This window comes from Lutjanus erythropterus, chromosome 17, assembly GCF_056507025.1.
Source record: "Lutjanus erythropterus isolate fLutEry1 chromosome 17, fLutEry1.hap2, whole genome shotgun sequence".
Taxonomy (NCBI): Eukaryota; Metazoa; Chordata; class Actinopteri; order Lutjaniformes; family Lutjanidae; genus Lutjanus; species Lutjanus erythropterus.
The window spans coordinates 17,435,157-17,457,668 of record NC_139333.1 but is presented as its reverse complement, the minus strand read 5'-3'; the positions used below and the strand labels follow the sequence as shown (position 1 = coordinate 17,457,668).

General features: G+C 39.7%; 1 protein-coding gene across 1 annotated transcript in view; it reads left to right on the top strand.

Moving 5' to 3' along the window:
- Positions 1–21,831, top strand: part of LOC146312053 (rho-related GTP-binding protein RhoN-like) — a 46,145-nt gene extending 24,314 nt beyond the window's left edge. Inside the window, exons 3-5 of the mRNA XM_084740751.1 lie at positions 8,296–8,405; positions 14,203–14,337; positions 21,088–21,831. Coding sequence (XP_084596877.1) covers positions 8,296–8,405; positions 14,203–14,337; positions 21,088–21,342 — 500 coding nt within the window. The 3' untranslated portion in view covers positions 21,343–21,831. The remainder of the gene's footprint in view (positions 1–8,295; positions 8,406–14,202; positions 14,338–21,087) is intronic.
- Positions 21,832–22,512: the final 681 nt, after the last annotated feature.

Here is a 22,512-nt window from a genome sequence, read left to right as displayed (position 1 = left end):
TGTGTGTGTGTGTGTGTGTGTGTGCACTATGGCTGTCAATTCACATAAATTAAAGGGTCTGACTTAAAGCATCATGTGTTGGTAACAGGAATAGGATGTACAAAGCTGGCCACTCCAGTAATGCAGCCCAGTGTCATTATGGGTTACGCACACACACCTCCTGTGTATTCACACTCACAAAGGACATAGTTACATCTGGCCAGAGGTGGAAAGTAACTAAAAACAATTTTTTTGTTACTGTACTTAAGTTTTCAAAGTATCTGTACTGTACATAACTGAGTATTTATTTATTTTTTTTTAAATTTATATCCATACTTTCTACTCCTCACATTACTGACTAATTTTATTTTGCATTATTGTGCATCATCATCCAAATATCCAGACCGATTCCAACTTAAATGACAATAACACATAGAAAAGACGATTCCTTGGTGTATCCATCAGTGCAGAAAGACATAACAAGACAAAAACAACGTAAAATACATGACAAAATGAAAATGGCATAAAAGATGTAACAACATGTAAAAGACGTGATAAGACAAAAACAGCATAAAGACAAAACAAGAGACTCCTACTTTGACTACACTTCAGAGTCTTTTTACACAAGTATCTGTACTTCTACATGAGAAAAGAGTGTGCATAGTTTTTCCACCTCTGCATTTGGTTTCTTGTATCACAGTACTGTGAGAAACACTGGTGTGGCTCCTAAAAGATATGATTCAAGACAAACCTCTCAGAGCAGCTTCTGAATCTAAGAGACATATCAGTGAAAAGCAGCAAGTGGATTACATAAAACAGGAACGGACTGCACATGCTTACCAGTGTGTTATTGCCAGCGACCAAACATGAGAGGAAAAAAAGGAAACAGGGCTTTTTGTAAGCATCAAAACATCAAAAGCATGACAACCCCATGTGGAGTCGCAGCATGGTGTTGCTTTTTCCCAGACTGAGTGCGTCACTGTGCCAAACGTTGTATAGCAGCCACACATCTAACACACATTTGACATTTCCTTTTAAGTGAATTTTAAATATATGTATACCTGTCTGTGATCTGTGACATTCTGCAGTTTTAATTTGTAGAAACTTTAGGTAGAATATTTCAGTTTCAAGCACTCTACAAACGAGTTTTTCATGTCAATAATTCAAAAACTAGCCACTAAATGAGCTGTAAGGGACTTTAAATGACTTTTATTGTCCTTTGAGATGTAAATACACACAGTACTCCTGTGGCTGAGTGTCTTTTTGAGTTTGTGCTTGATCACAGGGTTTGAGACGGAGACAGATGGGCTGGAGTTTCTTTGCGCGGCTGCTACAACAGCAGGAATCTTCCCATGAGGGGCATCGTACTACAGGTCCCACAGAGGGTCAGAAAAGCTCACAGATCAATACGCATTAGCTGCTGCTCGAGTGCTGAACATGGATTAGTTGACATCATGGAACCTTGAGGCTCGTTGTGTGTGTGTGTGTGTGTGTGTGTGTGTGTGTGTGTGTGTGTGTGCAAATTTGTTCTTATTATGAAGAGTCAAGTACCATTGTCCAGTATTATGCTAATACCAGTTTTATGAGGAATAGTGCAGCTGAATTCATTTATAAGTGTGACTAATTTCTTGAATTTCCTACATTCAATAATAATGACTGTGAAAAAAATGGCTCAGACTCTTTTTCTCCAGACTCTAAATTCTTTGTGGCATCAAAATGAGGATCACTTGTTCTAGGCAAGGCAAGGCAAGTTTATTTATATAGCGCATTTCAGGCACAAAGGCAATTCAAAGGGCTTTAGATAAGCATTTGACATACCCAACAAAAATGGAGAATATTTATAGATTTATAGAAACAGATTTAAAGGTTAAAAAAAAAGAAAGAAAAAGCAAACTAAGAAAATAAAGTAAACAAACTTCTATTTTGCACATGGTAGGCATGTATTGAAATAATTTGACAGTTGGAGCATTGAAGGAATAGTTTTACATTTAATGACACATTTAATTTCCAAGAGGTAGATAAGAATATTAATGTCACTCTCATTTCTGTTCATTAAATGTGGAGGAAGAGCAAGGAGGTGATTAGCTTACTTAGTATAAAGACTGGGACCAGTGTTAAACAGCTAGCCTGGCTGTCTCTAAAGTTACTGTTTTTTCTTACAGACTGAACAAGTAAAATGAAAAGTGTTGGATTGAGCGAGGCTGGCTGTTTCCCCCGGCTTCCAGTTTTGATGCTAAACTAAACTAATCAGCCCGCTGGCTCTAACTCTACACTTAAGGTCCAGATGAAACAGCATTTCAAGAGTATCTAGTTTCTGTATTGTGATGTATTTCCAAGTGAAACAGGACAGACAGGCAGGACATAACAATGGCTTGAATTGTTGGCTAGGAAAATCATTAGTTATGGGCAGATTAGCACGTTTAGCAGCTATGGAGTGACACTATTTAATTAGAGTCATGTTTGTGTCCACCTGATGAATGAAAGTCCAATATTCACTCTTGTTTTAGCTTCATTTTGGTCTTCACCAACTCCCTAGGGGGGATTTTGCACTTTAGCTGCTAAATGCTCCACTGTGTTCACCAGCTAGTGGTTCACTTTGTCTTTCTTCCCACTGGTGCTGAGCAGGAAGCGTACAGTGGGTTTATTGGAACTTTTTCACTGTAAATAGCCTTCTGTGGCTGAAAATGGCGCTGAAACACAAACACTAAAACACTCTGTAGAGAGAGCCACTGTCATGAAAATGTTGATTATAGCTGCTTTAACCTCAGACATGAGAGTGTTATCGAAAACCAAAATGCATCCTATTATTATACGTGTATCTACCTACTCCTTCAAGAAACATCTGTAACATCTGTACACCCTCCTGCGTGATGTTGGGATGCTTGGTGACACAAACCAAAATCCTTTGACAGCTTAATTTAACAAGTCTTTTATTGAAAATTGTCTTTGGAAAGTATTTGTTTTGGATCCAGGGACGAGAGGAGGAGAAGGATTCAAGTGCAGAGCGACTTAAATCTCAGGAGAGTCCTGATGCTTGTTTATTCTGGCAGGAGCAGGTAGACTGAACAGAGGAGGACTTGGCAGAACAACAAACAACTATATTACTACTGAAGGAGTACCATCTAACTCAATACACCAGAGAAAAGCAATCAGTTAAAGTTGATAGACAGGCTGCTTAATAAAACAGCTCATGTTGTCATAATGCGCGGACAGTGCCAATCTGAAATAAACTGAGGAGCGGGTACCACACAGCTGCATCAGATAACACTGGGAGACGTTTCTGTTGATGCGACTCGTCCCTGGAGATTAGGCTCCCAGTCGCAGAGTGCACCAGCTGATCAGCCCCCCCTGGACAGTTTTTTGGAAAACATTCATGATGCAATTTACCAGCCTGTTTTTGTCTAACTCTGTTATGTGTCCTAACCTTTAAATGGGGAATAGATTTCCAGCTCCATTATTTTTGCTTTTAAAAATGTAGAGAGGTAGAGTGAGGTAAAATTACATTAAAGTATAATGGAGTTTCAATATGTTATTATTCAGCATTCTGACATGCTTTTTTTTTAGTGCCTCTTGCCTTGGGAGCAGTTTTAGAAAAACTTCACTGTCTGGATCTGAGGTTTTACACTGGGAATGTTTTAAAAAAAGGGGATGGCAAATAAGGTAACACACATTTTAACTTTATTTAAGTTATTTTTCAGCCCTTCCTCTCAACAAAACATATTAATTGCTTGAGTTGCAGTTTCATAACCATGAGTAAACATTCTGAAAATAAAATGCTGAAGGGACAGTTCATCCCAAAATAAGAAATACCGACTAAAAACTATGAAAAACTACAAATAACTGCTCACAACGGGGTCTGTGGATTATCTTGAGTAACTGAATGATGCTTTCTGTAAAGAGACATTAATTTTGAGTTTTTCCAAAAGCATTTTTGTTGCTTCTAGCGCCACAAGCTGAGTGTGAATAATTTCATTGTATTCAAGAAGAGGCAGACATCTCTGTCTGACATCTCCAAATCTCTGCGCCTCACATCAAAACAATCTAAGATGGATAAATAGTACTACAAACTAGAAAAAAAAACACACATCTCTGACTTTAGGAGGTGTCCCTGTCTTTGATTGTTTTTTGTGCATTCTCACAGGGTTGCAATTGCATCTGCAAAGTTATGCACATCTACAAGTGGTGGTAATGTGTCAAGAAATACATCAATAAGCCAGCGAAGGCACAAAGAACAGTGTAAGTTAGATAACATGGATGCAAACAGTGTTTAAAATAATTTAATTTGCTCTGCAAATATTTTATTTTGGAAGGATAGACAGTCAACATGCTTGTTAGAGTTTAAGGGTACGAAAAATGTGTTCTGGTGAGACACACTCAGTGTAAACAGAAACTTTGTTTTTTCAAGAAAACTCCACAGTCTTCCTTTAAATTGTACACTGTGCATAGATATTAATATTCAAGAGTATAAAAAAATCAGGAAAAGTTATATAAGCCATTTTTTTTTATTTTACATTAATGCATCACATAAACTAGAAGGGCACTTTTACAGTTCAGGCCTTAAACAAGGCCAAATGCTTTATCTCTCAATGTTAACAAAAATGAAAAATAATTAGTGTGTCTGCTCTTTGATTTGGATCCAGTCCAAACTTTAATGAGTTATTCCTTTTCCCACGCAACACCCATCCACCAAGTTTCATGAAAATCTGACCAGCAATCCTGCTTCTAGACAAACAAACCAGTGGCACTGAAAACACAACCTCCTTGGTAACAAATGTTTTTGATAAATATCCTTTAAATTAATTAGAATTTAATTGATATATACTGAGCTGAATACTTAAATAAATGTTCTTGATAATTATCAGCAGATGAAATACTGACATATTTGTGATAAGCTAACATACTGAGGCAGATGATTTCTTGGTTGCATGCTAACTGGATGCACAATAAATATTGGGGCTGATAAATTATCAGTCAGTACTGGGAAATTTATATTATTATTTTTTTTATTCTAATTCTTAAATTATACCCAATAAATACTGGCTATAATAACATCTGATTTGACAGGTTATGTCAAAGCATTTCATTTGAATTCTTAGGCAAAATAAAAAGCAGTATATTTATGAAGGCCATATGAAGTTCTTTTTAAATACAAGAATATGAAAATATTGTTTATCTTATCACTATTGGCGGGAAAAAATCATATTGTGCATCCCTGTTTCTGGGATTATTTTTCTTCCTTTATTTTGAGATGGCAGATAAAGTCTCTTTCCTTTGTTTTCATCCAGTTAGAAACATTCTGTTGCTCAGCTATCAGTCAATCACTAAATTCAATTGAACATAAGATATTTTATTGATTTATTTGCAAACACCTAGCGTATATACTGGTTGTCTCTGTAGGTGTAATAACTTTATGTGTGTAGGTAAATACATCATTTGTTAAGGTATTTTGCACAAGTCGGCACGAGTTCTAATGATAGCATCTGACCAAAAGACATTACTCTGCATAGCTGTAGCCTATATAGGCCTGGTGTACCACAAAAGTGCTTAGTAAGCAGCTCTGCAAATGACTTCTTTTACAGCGTCCCATCCTATCACCCGGATTAGGCCGGCAGTATTTCATAAACACAGTTTCCATGTCTTCAAGAGGGACTAGACAAATATCTCATGTTATTTTATTTTACACAAAGGCAGACACGCAGACTGAAAGGATGAGCTTTTATTGCAGGAGCTCGCAGTAACTTTGACAATAAATACAATTCCACTCCAGGTATTTCCTCTCATATGTCTGACATCAGCACAAAATCATGCAAAAACACCGTCAGTGACATTTAAAAAGAAACATCTGCGCTGTCGTTCAGTGGATTTTTACAGAGACAAAGACTCAAACTTTTTAACATGGCGGTTGTTCACAGCTGCTGTCTGATGCAGAGGTGGAGCTGCCAGTGTGAAGCTGAGCTGCAGCTGTCGGTTCACTGATGGAGACCTACGGGTGGTTTATGGGGACTGCCGGATAGTCTTCCACTCTCCCCTGCTCCCATCGCCTTTTATTGAATTAATCAACCTTATTTTCAGTGGACTGCACGTAGGAAATGTGGATAGTGTGTGTGTGTGTGCATGTGTGTGAAACCCAGGAGCAGGAATTAGTCAGAGAGACAGAGGAAAAATGGTTGTGGCCTTTAGTTTGACATTTTTGACCACAGCAACACACAGGCACAAACTTGTGTTCTGCTTTGGGGCCAGACACAAATCAGGGTAAATATAGCTGCACTGTACCTGTCTGCTGCCCTCCAGGTGTGTTGATGTTGTGTAATTAAAGTTCAAAATGACTTGGTAGCTTAACCTTAATCCTGCCGACTGGTGCACCCGCAGAGCCCAGAGGTACAGTTTGTCATATCTCACAGGTGCTTTATTCTATTTTTCTCATTTTTCATGACTTTGCCAGTTTGTTCCAAATGACTTAATATCATTGTTTTCTGTTTCTGCTTTAATTAGTTGCAGAGAGAGTGCTGGGGTAGAGGGATTGTTTAGTTGAACATGTTAGTCTAGTCTGCGTGAATCACTGATCCTTTATCTGACTGAGGTTTGTGCATATTAAACTCTATGGCCCTGACCATGGCTCTGCAAGATCAGCAGCCTGACTGTGACAAATGTTCGTAAATGATTCCTGTCACATCCAGTTCTCCTCAATCTACAGTTCATGCACAACATTACACACATTTTTATTTATAAAACACAGACCTATTGTTATTAGGATTCCCGTATCTGTACGTAGAACATAACCGCCGTGAAACAATCAGGAAATAATGTTTTATGTCTCTGATTGACCCGCTTTCTCAGCACCAGCTCTCGCCATTCAGTCTCTACCTTGCGTGACCACAGCTGCGCTCTCTCTCCCCTTTTCCCTCTTTAAAAAAAATGAACACAAACCAAAGGAAGCTTATTGGCGTTGCTGTTTTAAACTTTCTGCTGCACACACTACATTTTCTAGCATCTCCCTCCCAGCTAACACAGTCATTAGCAAGAGTGCAGTTGAGAATAGGTGCTACAACTCCTTAAGGTCCAAGCCACACCGTCCTGTGTTTTGAGTGCTGCTGCATGTGGTTAGCTCCGACACAAATTCACTTAAGGTGGACTAACCTTTAACGTGGACCAGGCCAGCTAATCTCATTTCAGTGACAAGTTGTTCTTCCTCTGCTCAGGAGATGACCACCACCTTTAACTCCAGTTACCAGTTAGCCCAGTTAGCCCTGTTAAAAGGCTGTTGAATCTTTTCACATCTTAGCATGCCATGTCTTCATTTATTGCATTAATTTATGGACATTGTCAGTAAGTATTGATAAGTAGTTTTGGTGTTGATACAAAAAAAGGGAGTTCGTGAGTCAGTTCAGTAGATGCGGGTGAACAAAATAAACCAAGTCCATGTCCCCTGTTAAAATTTAACAAATTGCCTACAGCCTGTGACTGTCTCTGCCACAGTCAGACGTGGATTTATAAGAGTTTGTCGTTTGATTGGATATATTTATACATCTCAGAGTGCAGGGTGAGTCATGTCACAGGAAAAAGAGAGGTATTGTGATGTAGAAAACATTCAACTCAGGGACACAGGATAAGACCTTGAAATGTTTATTTTAAGATAAATAAGAGTCTCCTCCAGTATTTTTCAAATTAAAAGTCTGAAAACAACTTCTCTGCATGAGGCACGTAAACATTGTGAATTGTTTTTTTTTTTTTTAATGTTTGCTCTGTATGCGAGGCAGCGGCTCAGAGTCAATCGGGCTCTATGGGAATTTTCTGTCGAACACATTTTTGTGTGAAGTTGCCAGAGCCCAGCTGTGTATGGTGACAAAAGCACGTAGTGTTTGGAGACAATGAGTGAAATGGAGAGGGAATGTTGTCCCCTCTGGATAGGAATGTGTCCCCTTGCCCAGGTCACAATGCTCAATTCAGCGCGGGCCCCCGGCGAAAAAAACATGCCATTCTGAAATACCATGCAGGTGACGCTTTGTGTGAGCCATTCATTATATCACTGTCACACGTCCGTCTGTCGGCTTATTCAAGACTGTCAGACGCACGGACCAGGGGCTGTGGACGAGGCCCCTCTGTTCGTTTCAAAAGCAATGAATCACACCCACTCATTGTCATCTGCAGAGTGGTTTAGTTCATGGTAATTACATTTAATCATAGTTATTACCGCTGAAGGTGCTCTGTAATGACTCACTTTGCGATAAAAAAGTCAACTCTGCAGCAAAGTAACTAAATTACATACAATCCACCTGGAAACATTGGTCACGTCTGTGTCTTTTTTTTCACCCACAGGTTCAGCCTACTACGACAACGTGCGGCCGTTAGCTTATCCCGACTCTGACGCTGTCCTCATCTGCTTTGACATCAGCCGCCCAGAAACGCTGGATAGTGTGCTGAAAAAGGTCAGTGTCACATTAACACACACATTCGTTAAGTGTGAACGTGTCCTGTTTAAGGGAATTTTGTCAGGAGACAACAGGGCAGCCTTAAAGGACAAATTTTGACATTTTCAAGTCTATCATGATGCAATACTCACAGGCCACATGTACTCAGAGAGTTATAGGTAACTATAATCATTCCTCCTATATGTACTGACCATGAACATTACCTTAATAACACAACTGCAACGTAAACAATTAGGTACAAAATCTACAAAAAAATGTCCTTTCAGACCTGCAACAGCTTTTCTTTTTTTTTTTAAAGTTTTACCTTTACAGCCAATATGTTTCATCACAGTTATGGAGTAAATTCTTCACTCATTTGAAGTTGTGTTTCTGTCCACCTGGCAAATGTGGGCCTTAGTCCAACAGTCACTCTCTTTTAGTTCTGTTTACCTTCAGATCCTGAGGGACAAATCGGTCTCTTTAGCTGATAAAAACTCCACTGTGTTCACCAGGTAGTCACTGACTGTGTCTCTCTGCTGTTTGGTGACGAGTTGGTAGTGCACACAGTGTTTTCCAGAGCTGAAAACAGCTTTGAAAATGACTTATGAGAGCGAGAAACAAAACGGTAAAGTTTCAGGCCGGACAGCTAAACAATTGGCTCAAACAACAGACTGTAAATAAATAAATAAAAATAACATAAAGATGGACAATCCGTCTCCACTTCCTGCCCTTGTGCAAAAATGAAGCCAAAATATCCTGGATTTGAGCGCCGCCATTGTCATGGAGCCACAGTCGACACAGGAGTGATCAGCGTTGAACATTGTCCGTGAAAACATAAATTCAGAATGGCGTATTAAACAATCTGTAACTTTGGAAATGTCGACTCAGTTTGGGGCCCCTTCACACCTTCCTCATTTGGTCTGGACTTTAAAGCTGTTCAGCTTGTAGATGAGTGTGTTTTCAGTTCAGCTGAAATCCTCACTCTTTCATCTTCTTGGAAAATACTTGAACAAACGTTATTTTTGTTTGTTATTTTTTTTTCCGTCAGTCTCTTTATAAAGTCGTCAAATGTTTGCAATGTAACAAAAAGCCTTTTTTGTAGACTTTCAGATCCGAAAAGGTCCTCAGACCGTTGAAGCCACGAATTAGCTTTGGCTGAACTTTATAAAGCATTTTGTCACAAATCAGGACTGTGGATTTTTTGTGTAGTAAAATGTCAAAAGTATTGATCCTTAATACCTTTTCAGTACCGCATATTTAAAACAATACAGTACTACATTCAGTGGTATCGGAAATACCGAAGACATAAAAATGCAAAGAAGTGCTCATTCGAGACCTCAGATCAGTTCTGTCATTATCTTGGCTAGAAGGAGTGATTACACCAATCAGTAACTTTATTAGTATCCAATTAAGATAAACTTAAAATAGATTAATCCCAATCTATCCTTTATGAGGTAATTTCCTTATAATAAGAGAAAAAGTGTTGTGTAATTTAATCTGTTTTTTCATGACTTTTGGCAAACTAGTAGCATTTTAGTTATTGATAAATTTTCATTTCCACTGCTAAGGAACGTGAGTTGTGAACATCAAATGCGTTGGAGCGTCTGACCTTTCAATTCACAGACATTCCTGCGGCCTGCACCATCACTCATCAATGACATCATCAATACAAGACAGAACACTTATCTTTTATGTAGAACAAATTCTCACACCTACAAGGGGTCCACTTGAGAACTAACTTGAACTTTGACCTAATTGGACGACCTCAGCAATAGTGCTGAATTGAGCTGATCTCACAATGCATGCACGGGATGCCAAAGTGACATGTTGAGGGGTCACTCTATTCAACGTTTAGAGACAAAACACTTAGACAAACTTATACTTATTCTATCGCAGCTAAGTGCTTAAGTATAGCAATGTGTCGTCACGTTGTGTTTCACTTTACTTTGGCATGTTTTTTAGCTTATTTTCTATCTGCAAGCCTCTCTTCTCAAATAACGCCCTTTCAGTACATAGCACTTTCTCTTCTGTCATTTCTGACAGCCTTCTGCCGAACCAATTCTTACGCCCTCCAATTTTCCTTGTAGAAAGACTATTCTCTCTCAGTATTGCTAAGCTACGAAAATACCCCTTGATTCCTTATCACTTCCCTTTTTCCTTTTTGTTCTCATCAGTCCAATCTCTCTTCAAATGCTCATTAAAATCTCTCCTGTTAGAGCATTACCTAACCTAAGATCTTATCCCAGTCTCTACCCAGCTATCACCTTTTTTTAACGCTTCAACCCTTGCTTTGCAGCTGGCAACATTTTCTCACCTTTTCCTTTTTTTCATAACTGTCTGACAAGCAGCATTCCTGCTTTCTCTCTCTTTTTTTTGTCGCTTTATGCTTGGATTGACATATCAGGTTATTTGTGACGGAAATGGTGGACATTATGAAAGCTGTGGTGAGGCTTTTCAGGCCTTCAAGGCTGCAACCTACAGCACTTTTACATGCCAGGTCTGTCATTATGAAGGCCAGACACTGCACAAAAACTACAAGCACAATGGCAGAGACACTTACATAAACCCAAACGAACAGCACTGGCTGATGATGTACAGTAAGGGTCTATAATTATAATTGCAGGTTTTACCAACCTCTGTTTCGGTGTAGCTAAATAAATCAGACCAGGGTCAGTCAATGTAAATAAAGCACATTAATAACACACTAGTTACTGCTTTTCATGAGCTGAGGGAATCAGTGACAGAGCTGCAGCCAGTATTTTAGAAATAGATGACACGTTTAAATTCCCTCCCACCTCCAAAATGTTTTGACTAGCCACCAAAAAAACCTCTTGAACTTAAACAAAATTTGCAAAGATCAAACAAATAAATTTCACAATGTTTCTACTTGTATAACCTTTAAATTATGATCTCTATTTTTCTCTAAATGCTGATTCAAAGCCTCCTCACTGCCATGTACAATATAGCATGTATTTGTGGCAAGAACTCCAAATCTCTTATTTCAATTACATTTTTGCACATTTATGTCACATTGCCTAAACCAGTGTTTGCAGCCATGCGAGCAGTTCTGCGCTGTACTTAGCAGCGCGCTCAAAATGCAACGATGCTTATGCCCGGACATTTACTATGAAATTCCCATGTCAGATTCTGAGTTGTTCTGCTCAAACAGGTGCAGAAAAACTAGTCTGCTTCTGCTTTTTGAGCCTCTGAGTGTGAACTGACTCATATATACATAAATTGAACAATAATGTTGCTTATTGATACGAAATATTGTGGCAATCTGATTCAACTGACATTTTATTTAAACGCCACAAATGAGGCCTCATGGTGGCACTTGAGGAATAGTGAGCAGATCACCAAAGTTATTGGGACACGTTGTCTGGGAACCGTGAATATTTGTACAAGTTTTCTTGGCTCTCCATCCCACAGTTGTTGAAATGTTTCAGTCTGGACCAAAGAGTTGGACCGACCAGCTGACAGACTGAAAATGCCATCCCCAAAGCCACGCTGATGGCATGGCTAAAAATATCAGAATCTGCCTGAAAAACCCAACATGTGTAATATGTGTGTAATCATGTAATGTAAACTTCTCCTCAGGGCCTTAAATCCCCCTAAATTCCCAGTATTACTGAGGACCTCAGTGTCCTCAATGATGCCACAGCGCATCCTGCTGGTTTTGATATGTGCGTTTTAAAAGTTACCTGAGTTGCACATATATTTTCAAACTGAACTGTCAGCTGAAGTTATCAAACTTACCCAGCCTCCATTCTCATCCTTTGATAAAGCAGACTCTCAGCTCCAACAGTTGTCGTTCTGCTCTTTATCGGGGACAAAACTCTCACCAATTCTTAACATTAACACAAACAATAAGCCGCTCTTCCTATGGGTCCTTTGTGACTCATCTAAATTGCTGCTATTCACCAGTTGCACACTGTTCGGCGGAGGGGCCTGTTGAAAGGCAACAGCTCGATCTGCACAACAGCACAACACACTGGAGCCCGTAACAGCAGCGACACAGACATGCAGGAGAAAAGATCTCTTTGTAAGGAAGAACAAATGCAGCAACTGTGCGAAGTGGTTGCCTGTGCCATGGTGTGAGGAGATAATGACTGGAGTCGCAGAGAGAAAGACAGCGATAGAGAGGAAGAATTTAATAGTTTGAGTCATGTCCGTGGTCTGTAATGAGTATTGTCTCTGTCTGTCTGTCTGTCTTCCTCCAGCATTTATGACATGGTGCTGCTGTGAGCTCATGTTGAAGCTAACAGAACAGCTGTATTGTTTCTCATCCGTCCTACTGTGGTCTGTTAAGGCCAGTTTTCATGTCTGAAGATTTTCATGTCAAATTACCATTTAAGGATGTTATTTTCTGCATATTCAGAGCTCAGGGCCTAAAGGATCACTGCAGCATTTCTCTCTGTCTTTTTCAAAGCCAATTACATTGAATCAAAAGAACGCAAAGGGCTGTGGAGATTAGAAGATGAACTATGAACCAGCAAACTGTAATATCTCTTTCAGACACACAGGATTTTGCAACATTTAGAAGTTCTCAAAGCGGAAAAATAAGTGAGGTTTACACAGTTTTGTGTAATTGTAAATTTACAGAATGTGATTAACAAGGTTTCATTGTAACAGCAACATCTCACTAACAAAGATTGGCATTTTCTTTCAAATCTAAATCAGTACAAGGGCTTGAAAAGAAACATTGTGTTTTTATGTTGGAAAATAATTGTTAATGGTTGTGGGTGCAAGAACTGTTTTTCCACAAAAGCCCTTTCTTCCTTTAAATGAAGTAAGCCAACACTCTCAAAAGCTTCCAAATAAATTATGTCTTTGGACAGAAAACAGCTGTAAACTCACTTTACCTAAAAAAAAAAACTAAAAACACTAAAATTACCACTACTATTACTTAAAGATGTAGTTGCACAGTAATGTCATAACAACAAAGGTACGAGTATATAAGAAATATGAAAGTGGAAAAGGAAGAGCAATATCAATAAAAAATTAAATAAAAAACAAACAAGTATAATTAATTATATAATTAATCTGACCAAGCACAGCAAAATGAGAAAATAAGGACACCCAGGTGGAGGACAGCTGGTCTCTGCAGATACAGACCCCACCACACACATCTAGTGGGTCATAAAGTGAAAGGGACTATAATTATATCAGTCCGTACATTTTTGCATATCATGCCTTTAATTATAACTTTTAGCACTTAACAGTTTAGGACACTGGATGACAATATTCATAAAGTATTGACATTCGAAACCTGTTGCACCTTCGACCCCGTTTACACCTGTGATACTGATATTCATGGGAAAAAAGCATGTTAACGAAAGGTGTTGATCAGAATGTGATCGGATCTGTTCAGATCTCAGGAAGGTCTGAATGCGATTGGTACAATTTGCTGGCATCCGTACACAACATAACACTGACTGAAAGTTGTGTTTCCAGCTGTTTTTTTTTTTTGTCCCCAGTTTAGTGTGGAAGAACTTGACTAGCCTGCTCAAAGCCCTGACTTTAAACCCATCTAGCAGTTTTGGGTGAAATTGAACATTTAATCCCCTAACAGCAGTGGCTGACCTCACTAATTCTCTTGTGGCTGAATGGGAACAAATCCCCACAGCCAGGTGCCAGAATCCAATCCTAGAAGAGTGGAGGCCATAATAACTGCAGATTAATGCCCATGGTTTTGAAATGAGAATGTAATTTCTGATGCTCACGTACTTTTTGCCCACAGAGTGTAATATCCTCGGCTCGGCTCGCGTTTGATTTGCGCTCTCATATCGACTGCATGTGTGTGTTGGTTTCACAGTGGCAGGGTGAGACGCAGGAGTTCTGTCCCAACGCCAAGGTGGTGCTGGTCGGCTGCAAGTTGGACATGAGGACGGACCTGAACGTCATGAGAGAGCTCTCCAAACACAGACTCATCCCCGTCACCCACGAACAGGTGAGGACGCCACTTATCAAACTTTCTAAACGTGTTTGTTGTCTTTTTTCCATCACAGCCCGGCTAGAATCTTTGAGCGCCAACACACTCTGACTAATCTAGAACCATGGAGGGTTAAAAAACAACTACAGAGAACCCTTCTAGGGTGTAATGGTTCCACCCAGAACCCTCTCTGGGTATACTATTACGAACCTTTCTACCTTCTAAAGGTGCTAACAAGAACCCACCCAGAGGGGTTCTACTTAGAACCATTTTATATTCCAAAATTCCAAACGTTTTATCTAGAACCAACCCAGGGGCTCTGCTGAGAACCCTTTTATATTCCAAAAGTTTTACCCCTAGGTGGGTTCTACATAAGGGGTTTTACCCAGAACCCAGAGGGGTTTCACCAAGAACCCTTTGTATTCCAAACATTTTATCTGGAACCTATTCAGAGGGTTCTACTAAGAACTCTATTATATTCCAAAGGTTTTATCCAGAACCCACCCAGGGGGGGTTCTACTGAGAATCCTTTTATATTACAAAGGTTTTATCTAGAACCCACCCAGACAAGGTTTTACTAAGAACCCCTTCATATTCCAAAGCTTTTTTCTAGACCCCATCCAGGGAGGTTTTACCAAGAACCCTTTTATATTCCAGACATTTTATCTGGAACCCATTTGGAGAGTTCTGCTAAGAACTCATTTATGTTCCAAAGGTTTTATTTAGAACCCACTCAGAGGGGTTTAACTAAGAACCCCTTCATATTCCAAAGCTTTTTTCTAGACCCCATCCAGGGAGGTTTTACTACTGAGAACCCTTTTATGTTCCAAAGGTTGTATCTTCAGCCTGTCCATGTAGGGTTCTGCTAAAAAAAAGCCGTTTTTATTCCAAAACTTTTTTCTAGAACCCATTATGAGGGGTTCTCTGTTGAGAACCCTTTTATATTCCAAGGAATCGTGGATTTCAACAATCCTTGGAAGAACTCTTCCTTCCGAAATGGGTTCTTTGGATGAAAAGGGTTCTTAATGGAACTTTTGGTTTGACAAACCCTTTCCTCAAATAAAGTGTTCTGGGTGGAACCGTATAGCCCTTCAAGAAGAACCGTTATTTGCAAGAGTGCAGCATAAAAACTGTCTTTGTATTAACTGCTGTTCCTGCCAGCGACTCTGCATGTGTGAAGAGCTGAACTGTATTTATTTATTTAATATATTTAACATTGTTATCTTTGGAACATGGATGACATACGGGTTTAAACGTACAGTGTTTTGTAATTTTCCGCTGCAGTGATTTTCATTTGTGTATAGTAGCACTGATTTACGTATCTTCCCAGACAAACGACACCCATTACTTTGTTCCCTTGTGCACATAAACGAAACTTCTGAAAATGGATTCTGAGGGTGACATTTGCTTCAGATCATAACTTCCACAAATATAGAAACACAGGGAGTATAAAGGGGCTGGAACTGAACAAAGAGGGAGACAAACAGCAGGATGTGCGATAATACAATTGTTTTTCTTTGTGTCTTGGAGCGATGAACAGTGGCATGCATGAATTTTAATAGCCTATTTTCATGTAAATTTGAATTCCCACTTCTTGGCAGCCTTTTGTCAACACATTAATATTTTCTCATACCTCCGACAACGCAAAGGTAACCGCCCTCATTTTCCTGTCAGTAATGGCATCAGAATTGGTCCATCAAGATCTCAGATTAGTTTCTCTGCATAAAACGATTTATCTCTGAATTAACAGACACCTTTGATCACAACAAATGTTTTCCTGAAACTGAACCAGCAGCAACATTTTCAACTTTGAAACTGTGTTTCCTCACAGTGTTTGGCTGGATGTATACCGGAGCCCAAAGGGACCCGAAACACGTAGTTTCATTTGCTTTTATATTTGTCCAATTTAGCTGCATCAAAACAGCGTGAAAACCTTGAGTTGACATCATTATTAATTACCTGTTTTTGCCAAAGTGTGAACAATCAACAGTGAAAAACTCTTTGGGTGCATCTGAGGATAAACTGTGTGTCTGACTTAGACTTTTGCCAGTTTTGTCAGTTGCCACACTAAACTCATATATCAGCCTTCATGCGAATATTTTACCTTTAAGACTCTTTTTTAATGCCTTTTCTTCATCATCTGTGATGTGAAAATATCAGATTTAAACACAGTCAGAGTGAATACAAGCGTGCGCCCTCCAGCACATACTTAAAGTATAAAATCCCAGCGCACCGTGGATTGTCTCTCCTGCCAGGCTCTCAGCCGCAGTCCTGTGCGGGGTTCTTACGGGTGCTGGAAATCCTTGAAAACACTTGAATTTTAATGTGTTGTGTTCAAGGTTTGAAATCTTAGACAATGTGCTGCAGGTGCTGCTTCAAAGCGCGTTGGCTTGAAATAAAAAACAATATAAAAAGAAAGAACTAATTACTATATACTACTTATTTAAATGATTGTGTTATATTGGCTCAGCCAGGTTATTGAGGACGCCGAGTGTACTTACAGACAAGTGAGACATTTTGAAACATGAAACTTTGTTGTTGTTTTCCTTCAATTTGTCACCCGTCTGTAGCAATCTATCACAAACATAATTTTGGTTGTTTATAGCACAATAACATCCAGTTTAATGTGATGAAGAAATGAAATAGGGCCTAATCATTTTGAGCACACGCATAAAGTGGAAACGCTTGAAGATACTTGTATTTATCTTTGTGAAAGGTGTAGGAACCCTGCCAGTGTCACGCCGCCCTTCCTGACAGGAAACTAATAAGTTACCTGTTTTGTCTGTGGCACAGGAGTTTGTGTGAAAATCACCTCATCTCAGTAACAATCTGTGAATGTGTTCCTTCACAAACCCATTATCTTGGGTCTTACCAGTGTTTCTGAGAGACAATATACTGTGTAGTAAGAGGTTGCTAACCATCCAGTTCATGTTGCTGTGAATGCAAAAAATCCAAGTACACTTTTGATCTAATGTACAGACACAAAGTATCTGTATTATATTGTATTGTAGACATATTTTTATATAAAAATCTAACTTTTAATCTTTTGAAAATAATTACGTAGCAGTCCTAATATGCCAAGAGAGCCTGATGTGGTAGCATGTCTACAAATGCCTTTCCAGAAACTTAAATTTTTCTGTTCAAGACAAAGATTCTTTCCACATTAACCTCCTATATCTGCCTAAATTAGTCTCATGTTTGAGTCTACTACATGTTTAATGCACCGTGTTTAATTTTCGCCATCTGTGACATGAAAACATCAGATGTCCTGCTCATAGTTGAGGTATAAAATCCCGGCTCATCGCAGAGCTTGTCTCCCACCAGGCTGCTGCAGCGCTGTCAGCTGCTGTCCGGCATCCCGCTGCACTCCATATCTATCATCTTCTCTGCTTCCATCATAGTTTGTTTAGCTGTTTGTGGTGATTTAGAGACTCAGTTTGTTAGGTTTTTGCTCTGTGTACACAAAACACGTTTACCAACCCTTTCGCCTCAGGTTTCACCTTTTTTCATCAGTTAACCACCAACAAAAGTTGTCCAGGTGCGTAATCGTAGACAGAGGAGGCACTGGAGGAGCACTGGGGCCCAAAGAGACAGTGGGTCCTCCAACAATGAATATATGCCTTCAAAAAGGCAAAACCGTGGTCATCATGGTTTTCATTTTTTTGGTAAAATAATTATCAGCAATCTGTTACAAAATCATATGCTTATTTTTTTTTTTAAAAAAAGTGAAAAAACTATTAAATTAAATGAATAATTTATTATTTTCCTTGGTGTTTTTTGCCATAAACAGACTTATAATGATGATTTCTGGGTAATATGTATGTTGATGTTGTTCAATGTCAAGACTATTCCATTTGATGAGAAAATAAACGGTAGCTAGTTCAGGCATAAATTCTGTCAAGCTGACAAACTGAGCACACGGACGACCCCCTCCTAGTAACAATACAGCAGTTCAGCTGGCATCAGTATCAACTCTGCCATCAGTGATTTGTCAACAACCATGCTGCCTTTAACGTTAGGATAGTGTGCGCTTTAAAATGAGTGACTAGTGTGCACATATCCACTGTTGTCACATTGACACATTGCACCAGCTAATATAAAAATATATTTATGATTCCCCTTAATTATTGTTCTTCATGGAATATTCTCCCTGTGCATTTTTTGCAAGCCTCTGTCTGTTCTATCCTGTTATTGTAAAGTACATTGACAAAAAAGACAACGCCTCAACTTGAAGAATATCAGTCACGTGAGGAGTCTCTGACTGATTATTTGACTCATTAGTTTTCAGGAAGCAGCCCTAATAAGCACAGTACATCTGTGATCAAACAGCACTGTGGAAAAATAGAGCAAAGGATATACTTAAAAGTGGAGCCACAGAATTTTTCTTAATGCCCAGCATTCAAAGGGCTGCACTACAAACAGCCACAAACCGGGACCTTTATATTTCAACCACTTGACCAACTGATGCGATCCCCTGGGGGACGTGCATTCACCAGAATGAACCGCACACAAACTGTGTGACTTCTTCTCCTCTGAAACTGGCTCATGGGCGTCAAAGAAGAGACTTGAAGTGTTGGAGCGTTTCCATTAATGCAAAAATAATGCAGCCTCCCTGCAAGCACAGCTCGAGCCTTTAATATTTCTTATAGAGGAGGAACAGTATCACCACATCCTGCTGCTAGATACTCCACTCAATATGGAATATCTCTAACACTGATGGCTGAACACCTACGCTGTCACACAATGCCGATGTCTCACTGCTGAAGAAGTTGACGATTCCCATTGATGACACGCTCCAAAAAGAAGAAAGAAATAAAGTGACAAAGTCAAGAGGCAGTCAGAAGGCATCAGAGGAGAAGAGTTGTTTTTTAAGACCTAAAGAAGGATTGATTAAATAAAGCAAAGAGAAAATATAGGCTAGTACAAGCACAGAGCCAGTGTTGTAGGAGAACAGGTAAGCAAAATGAAAGCACCATATACATACAGTAAGGTCAACCAGTCCGGATTTAAGATGGTGCCAACCACTACTGGGAATAAGCTGCGCTTTTACGCTGAGTTTTACAGTTGCACAGATCGGCCTTGAATATTTCATGGCTCTGTGGAGGATCTCAGCTTTCTGTATGCCCCAGCTAGCTATTATGCCTCCGATGGTGAAGGCTTTTATTAAGTGGGGAGTCTTTACTGTACACGACAAAGACCAGTGGTCTGATATCCACAAAAGGATAAGGTAGGGATAATAGAACAGTATGTGACAAGTGGTAAACATTAAGATAACATTTTAAGAGCATCCACTGTCCACTGTACTCCATGGTGCTATGTGGCTTTCAAAAACCAAGTGTAATTTTGTGTAAGTGCTTAACTTCGACTCTGTTAAATTACACAAAGTCTCCAACAGCATTCCAAAGGTTCAATGTGACATTTAAGAATGAGAAAAGCATCGTTTCCCACACACGACCCCCGTGTCTCCCTCACACACATTCACACAGTTTGTTTGGCACAGCTCTAAGTACCTGCTCTCTGCAGCTCTCGAGGTGACTCACCTGCTTTTGGACTGCAAACAAACACAAACTGAAGGATACAACTGGATAAATGTTTAAATATTAAAGCTGCACTGATCTTTTTTTATAGTAACAACTACAAACTGAAATGGTGGTCATACACAGAAAAGGGACGCCACGGTGAGGAACTTTTCCCTCTGGTTAATTAATTCTTGACGACGCCAGTCTTACAGATTACACCAGACATTTTACAAAAACAGACATGAGCAATGACGCTCAATATCTGTGAGGTTAGAGCACTAACTTTTATCTTTAGTGTTACCCCGCACTGACCCCACTCACATCTACCACCTTGCTCTTAGCATTTTCTTTTTTCTAATTTCAACCGAGGGTGCAGTGTGTGCTGTTGCACCTTCTCAGCCTGTTTAATTGTGGCGACAATCAGGCCAGTTGGAAGTGAATGTTGAAAACCGTGAGTTTCACACATATTTGTCAGGACTCGGGACACCCAGCTTGAAACAGGGACAGTTCCACTCAAACTGGGACGTCTGGTTGCCGTATGCAATCGCCCTTCCAGGGGATTTTAGTCTGTACAACCATGTTGAGGTGTCAAACAACCTGTGATTAACCTAGAGCATTACGTTTGAAATGGGTCTGCTGCTGCTCTGCTGCTGCTGTACAAACACTTTTAGTTTAGAATTGTAGCACCCATTGTCTGACTATTGTATTGATAACATGCTGACAGTGGCAGGGATGGGAAAGTAATGTAATAGGTGCATGCCCGAACACCGTGTACCACCAGTGACATCTACAACCACGGAAAGACTAACAGAATAGACTGCAGTTTCACTCCCTGTGGAGGATTTTAGGGTTGTTAAGCTAATTGTTTTGGCTTTACACCCCACAATTTTATTGTTTTGGTTCAGTTTCAGTATCATCTACCTATTTTCCAGCACATCAAATTGCAAACAGACAAAGTTAGCGACTACCTGGTAAACAGTGTAGCATTTAGAAGCTAAAGAGCCAGATATTACTCTCTGGAGTTGGTAGCGACCAAAACCAGAGCTAAAAAGGAGAGTGAATATTAGATATTCATCATGAGGGGCAGAAACATGGCTCCAAATGGATAATGTGTAGACAAATTTGCTACCCGTGTTTACAGCTTGATCCACTGTCTTCAAAGTAACCCAAAAAATCAATTAAAATTCATTCATACTGCTTATTTTTACTGTTAACTGACCCATATTCTGTATTTTTTCTGTGTTTTCAGGGCACTAATTTAGCGAGGCAGATCGGTGCTGTGGCCTACGCCGAGTGCACCTCAAAGTATTCAGAGAACAGCGTCCGTGATGTTTTCCACGTCACCACCCTGTCGTCTGTGTCCCGCATCCATCGGCCTCAGCTCAAACGTGCTGGCTCACGTCGCGGCCTCAAGCGGGTCTCCCAGCAGCCGCCCCGGACTGAGATTCATGAGCACCCACCTGCCATTAGAAAGGACCGGGCCAAAAGCTGCGTGCTCATGTAGGACCAGAGAGTCTGCCAGCAAGCCTGACCTGCGTGTGCTGATGGACGTGAAACCATACTGTGCACATGAACTTAATTTATTGGTGAATTCTTGTCAGATCTTTGCACTGCATAAAGGACAATATGATGAAAACAAGAACGAATGCTATCCTGTGGAGTTTCTTTGAGGAATTGTTTGTCCATCTTTAGCAAAACTCTCCTTGTTATTTTTCTCTGTGCCCGTGTTCTCATCAGGGGGAGGTCATCGCTGTGGCAAAAGCTGTTTTTCTTTTGCTTGAAAAGTGGACAAAAATGGTTGTGGACACAAACAGGCTGGTTAGCAAAGGACAGAAAAAAAAAAGAGAGCGCGGAGATTAAAGGAAAAAAAATGATCACCCTCGCAGGAACCAGCAGTAACAGTGCTGGTCTTGACCTCTATTATGTTGTTTCCTGTTTTTGAAATGCTATTCTCTCTTTAAGTGTTTAAGTAAATGAAGCACAATACGATGCACGCAAACTGTTCCGAGTCATTCGTAAATGCCAGGCAATGAACTCTGCTTATGCACTTCATATGGCAAGCTGAAAAGAAAATCTGGACAAACAAACAAAAGAAACAAAACTCGTGGGCTGAGATGACACTAATTTTCTTAAACCACAAGTGCTTTTAATAGTGAAAACCGAATAATCACTCACCACATAATACTGAAGTGTTGTGAAATTAATATTGTTCTTATAATCCACACTGGGAGGGAGAGTCACGGAGGGAGCAAAGAGGGTGACTGTTACAGTATGTTGTACATGTGATAATGAAATAAAAAAAACAAAACTTGCTCTGCTGAGTGTCGGAACATCTTTAATGGCCTAGATCCTGAATTATCATGCTCAGAAAAGTTAAGTGTTTTAATTGGAGATCTTCGTCATACTTTGGTCTTGGTCAGAATTGTTCTCGCTTCTTCTCAGTTCACTGGAGCAGAGACGTTTCCAGTTCTGAACATTTTGTCTCGGAAACACAAGAACATTTCTCTCTGAAGAAGCTTCTTCTGTCGGGGACGATTTAACTTTTCACAAGAAAAAGTGAAAAAGTTTTGCAAACCATATAAACAGCACTGAAGTAGGAACAGCAAATAGCTTTGCTGAAATAAAAATATATAAATTATACATTATGCACAAGGCAGCCCATCTGCAGCAAGTT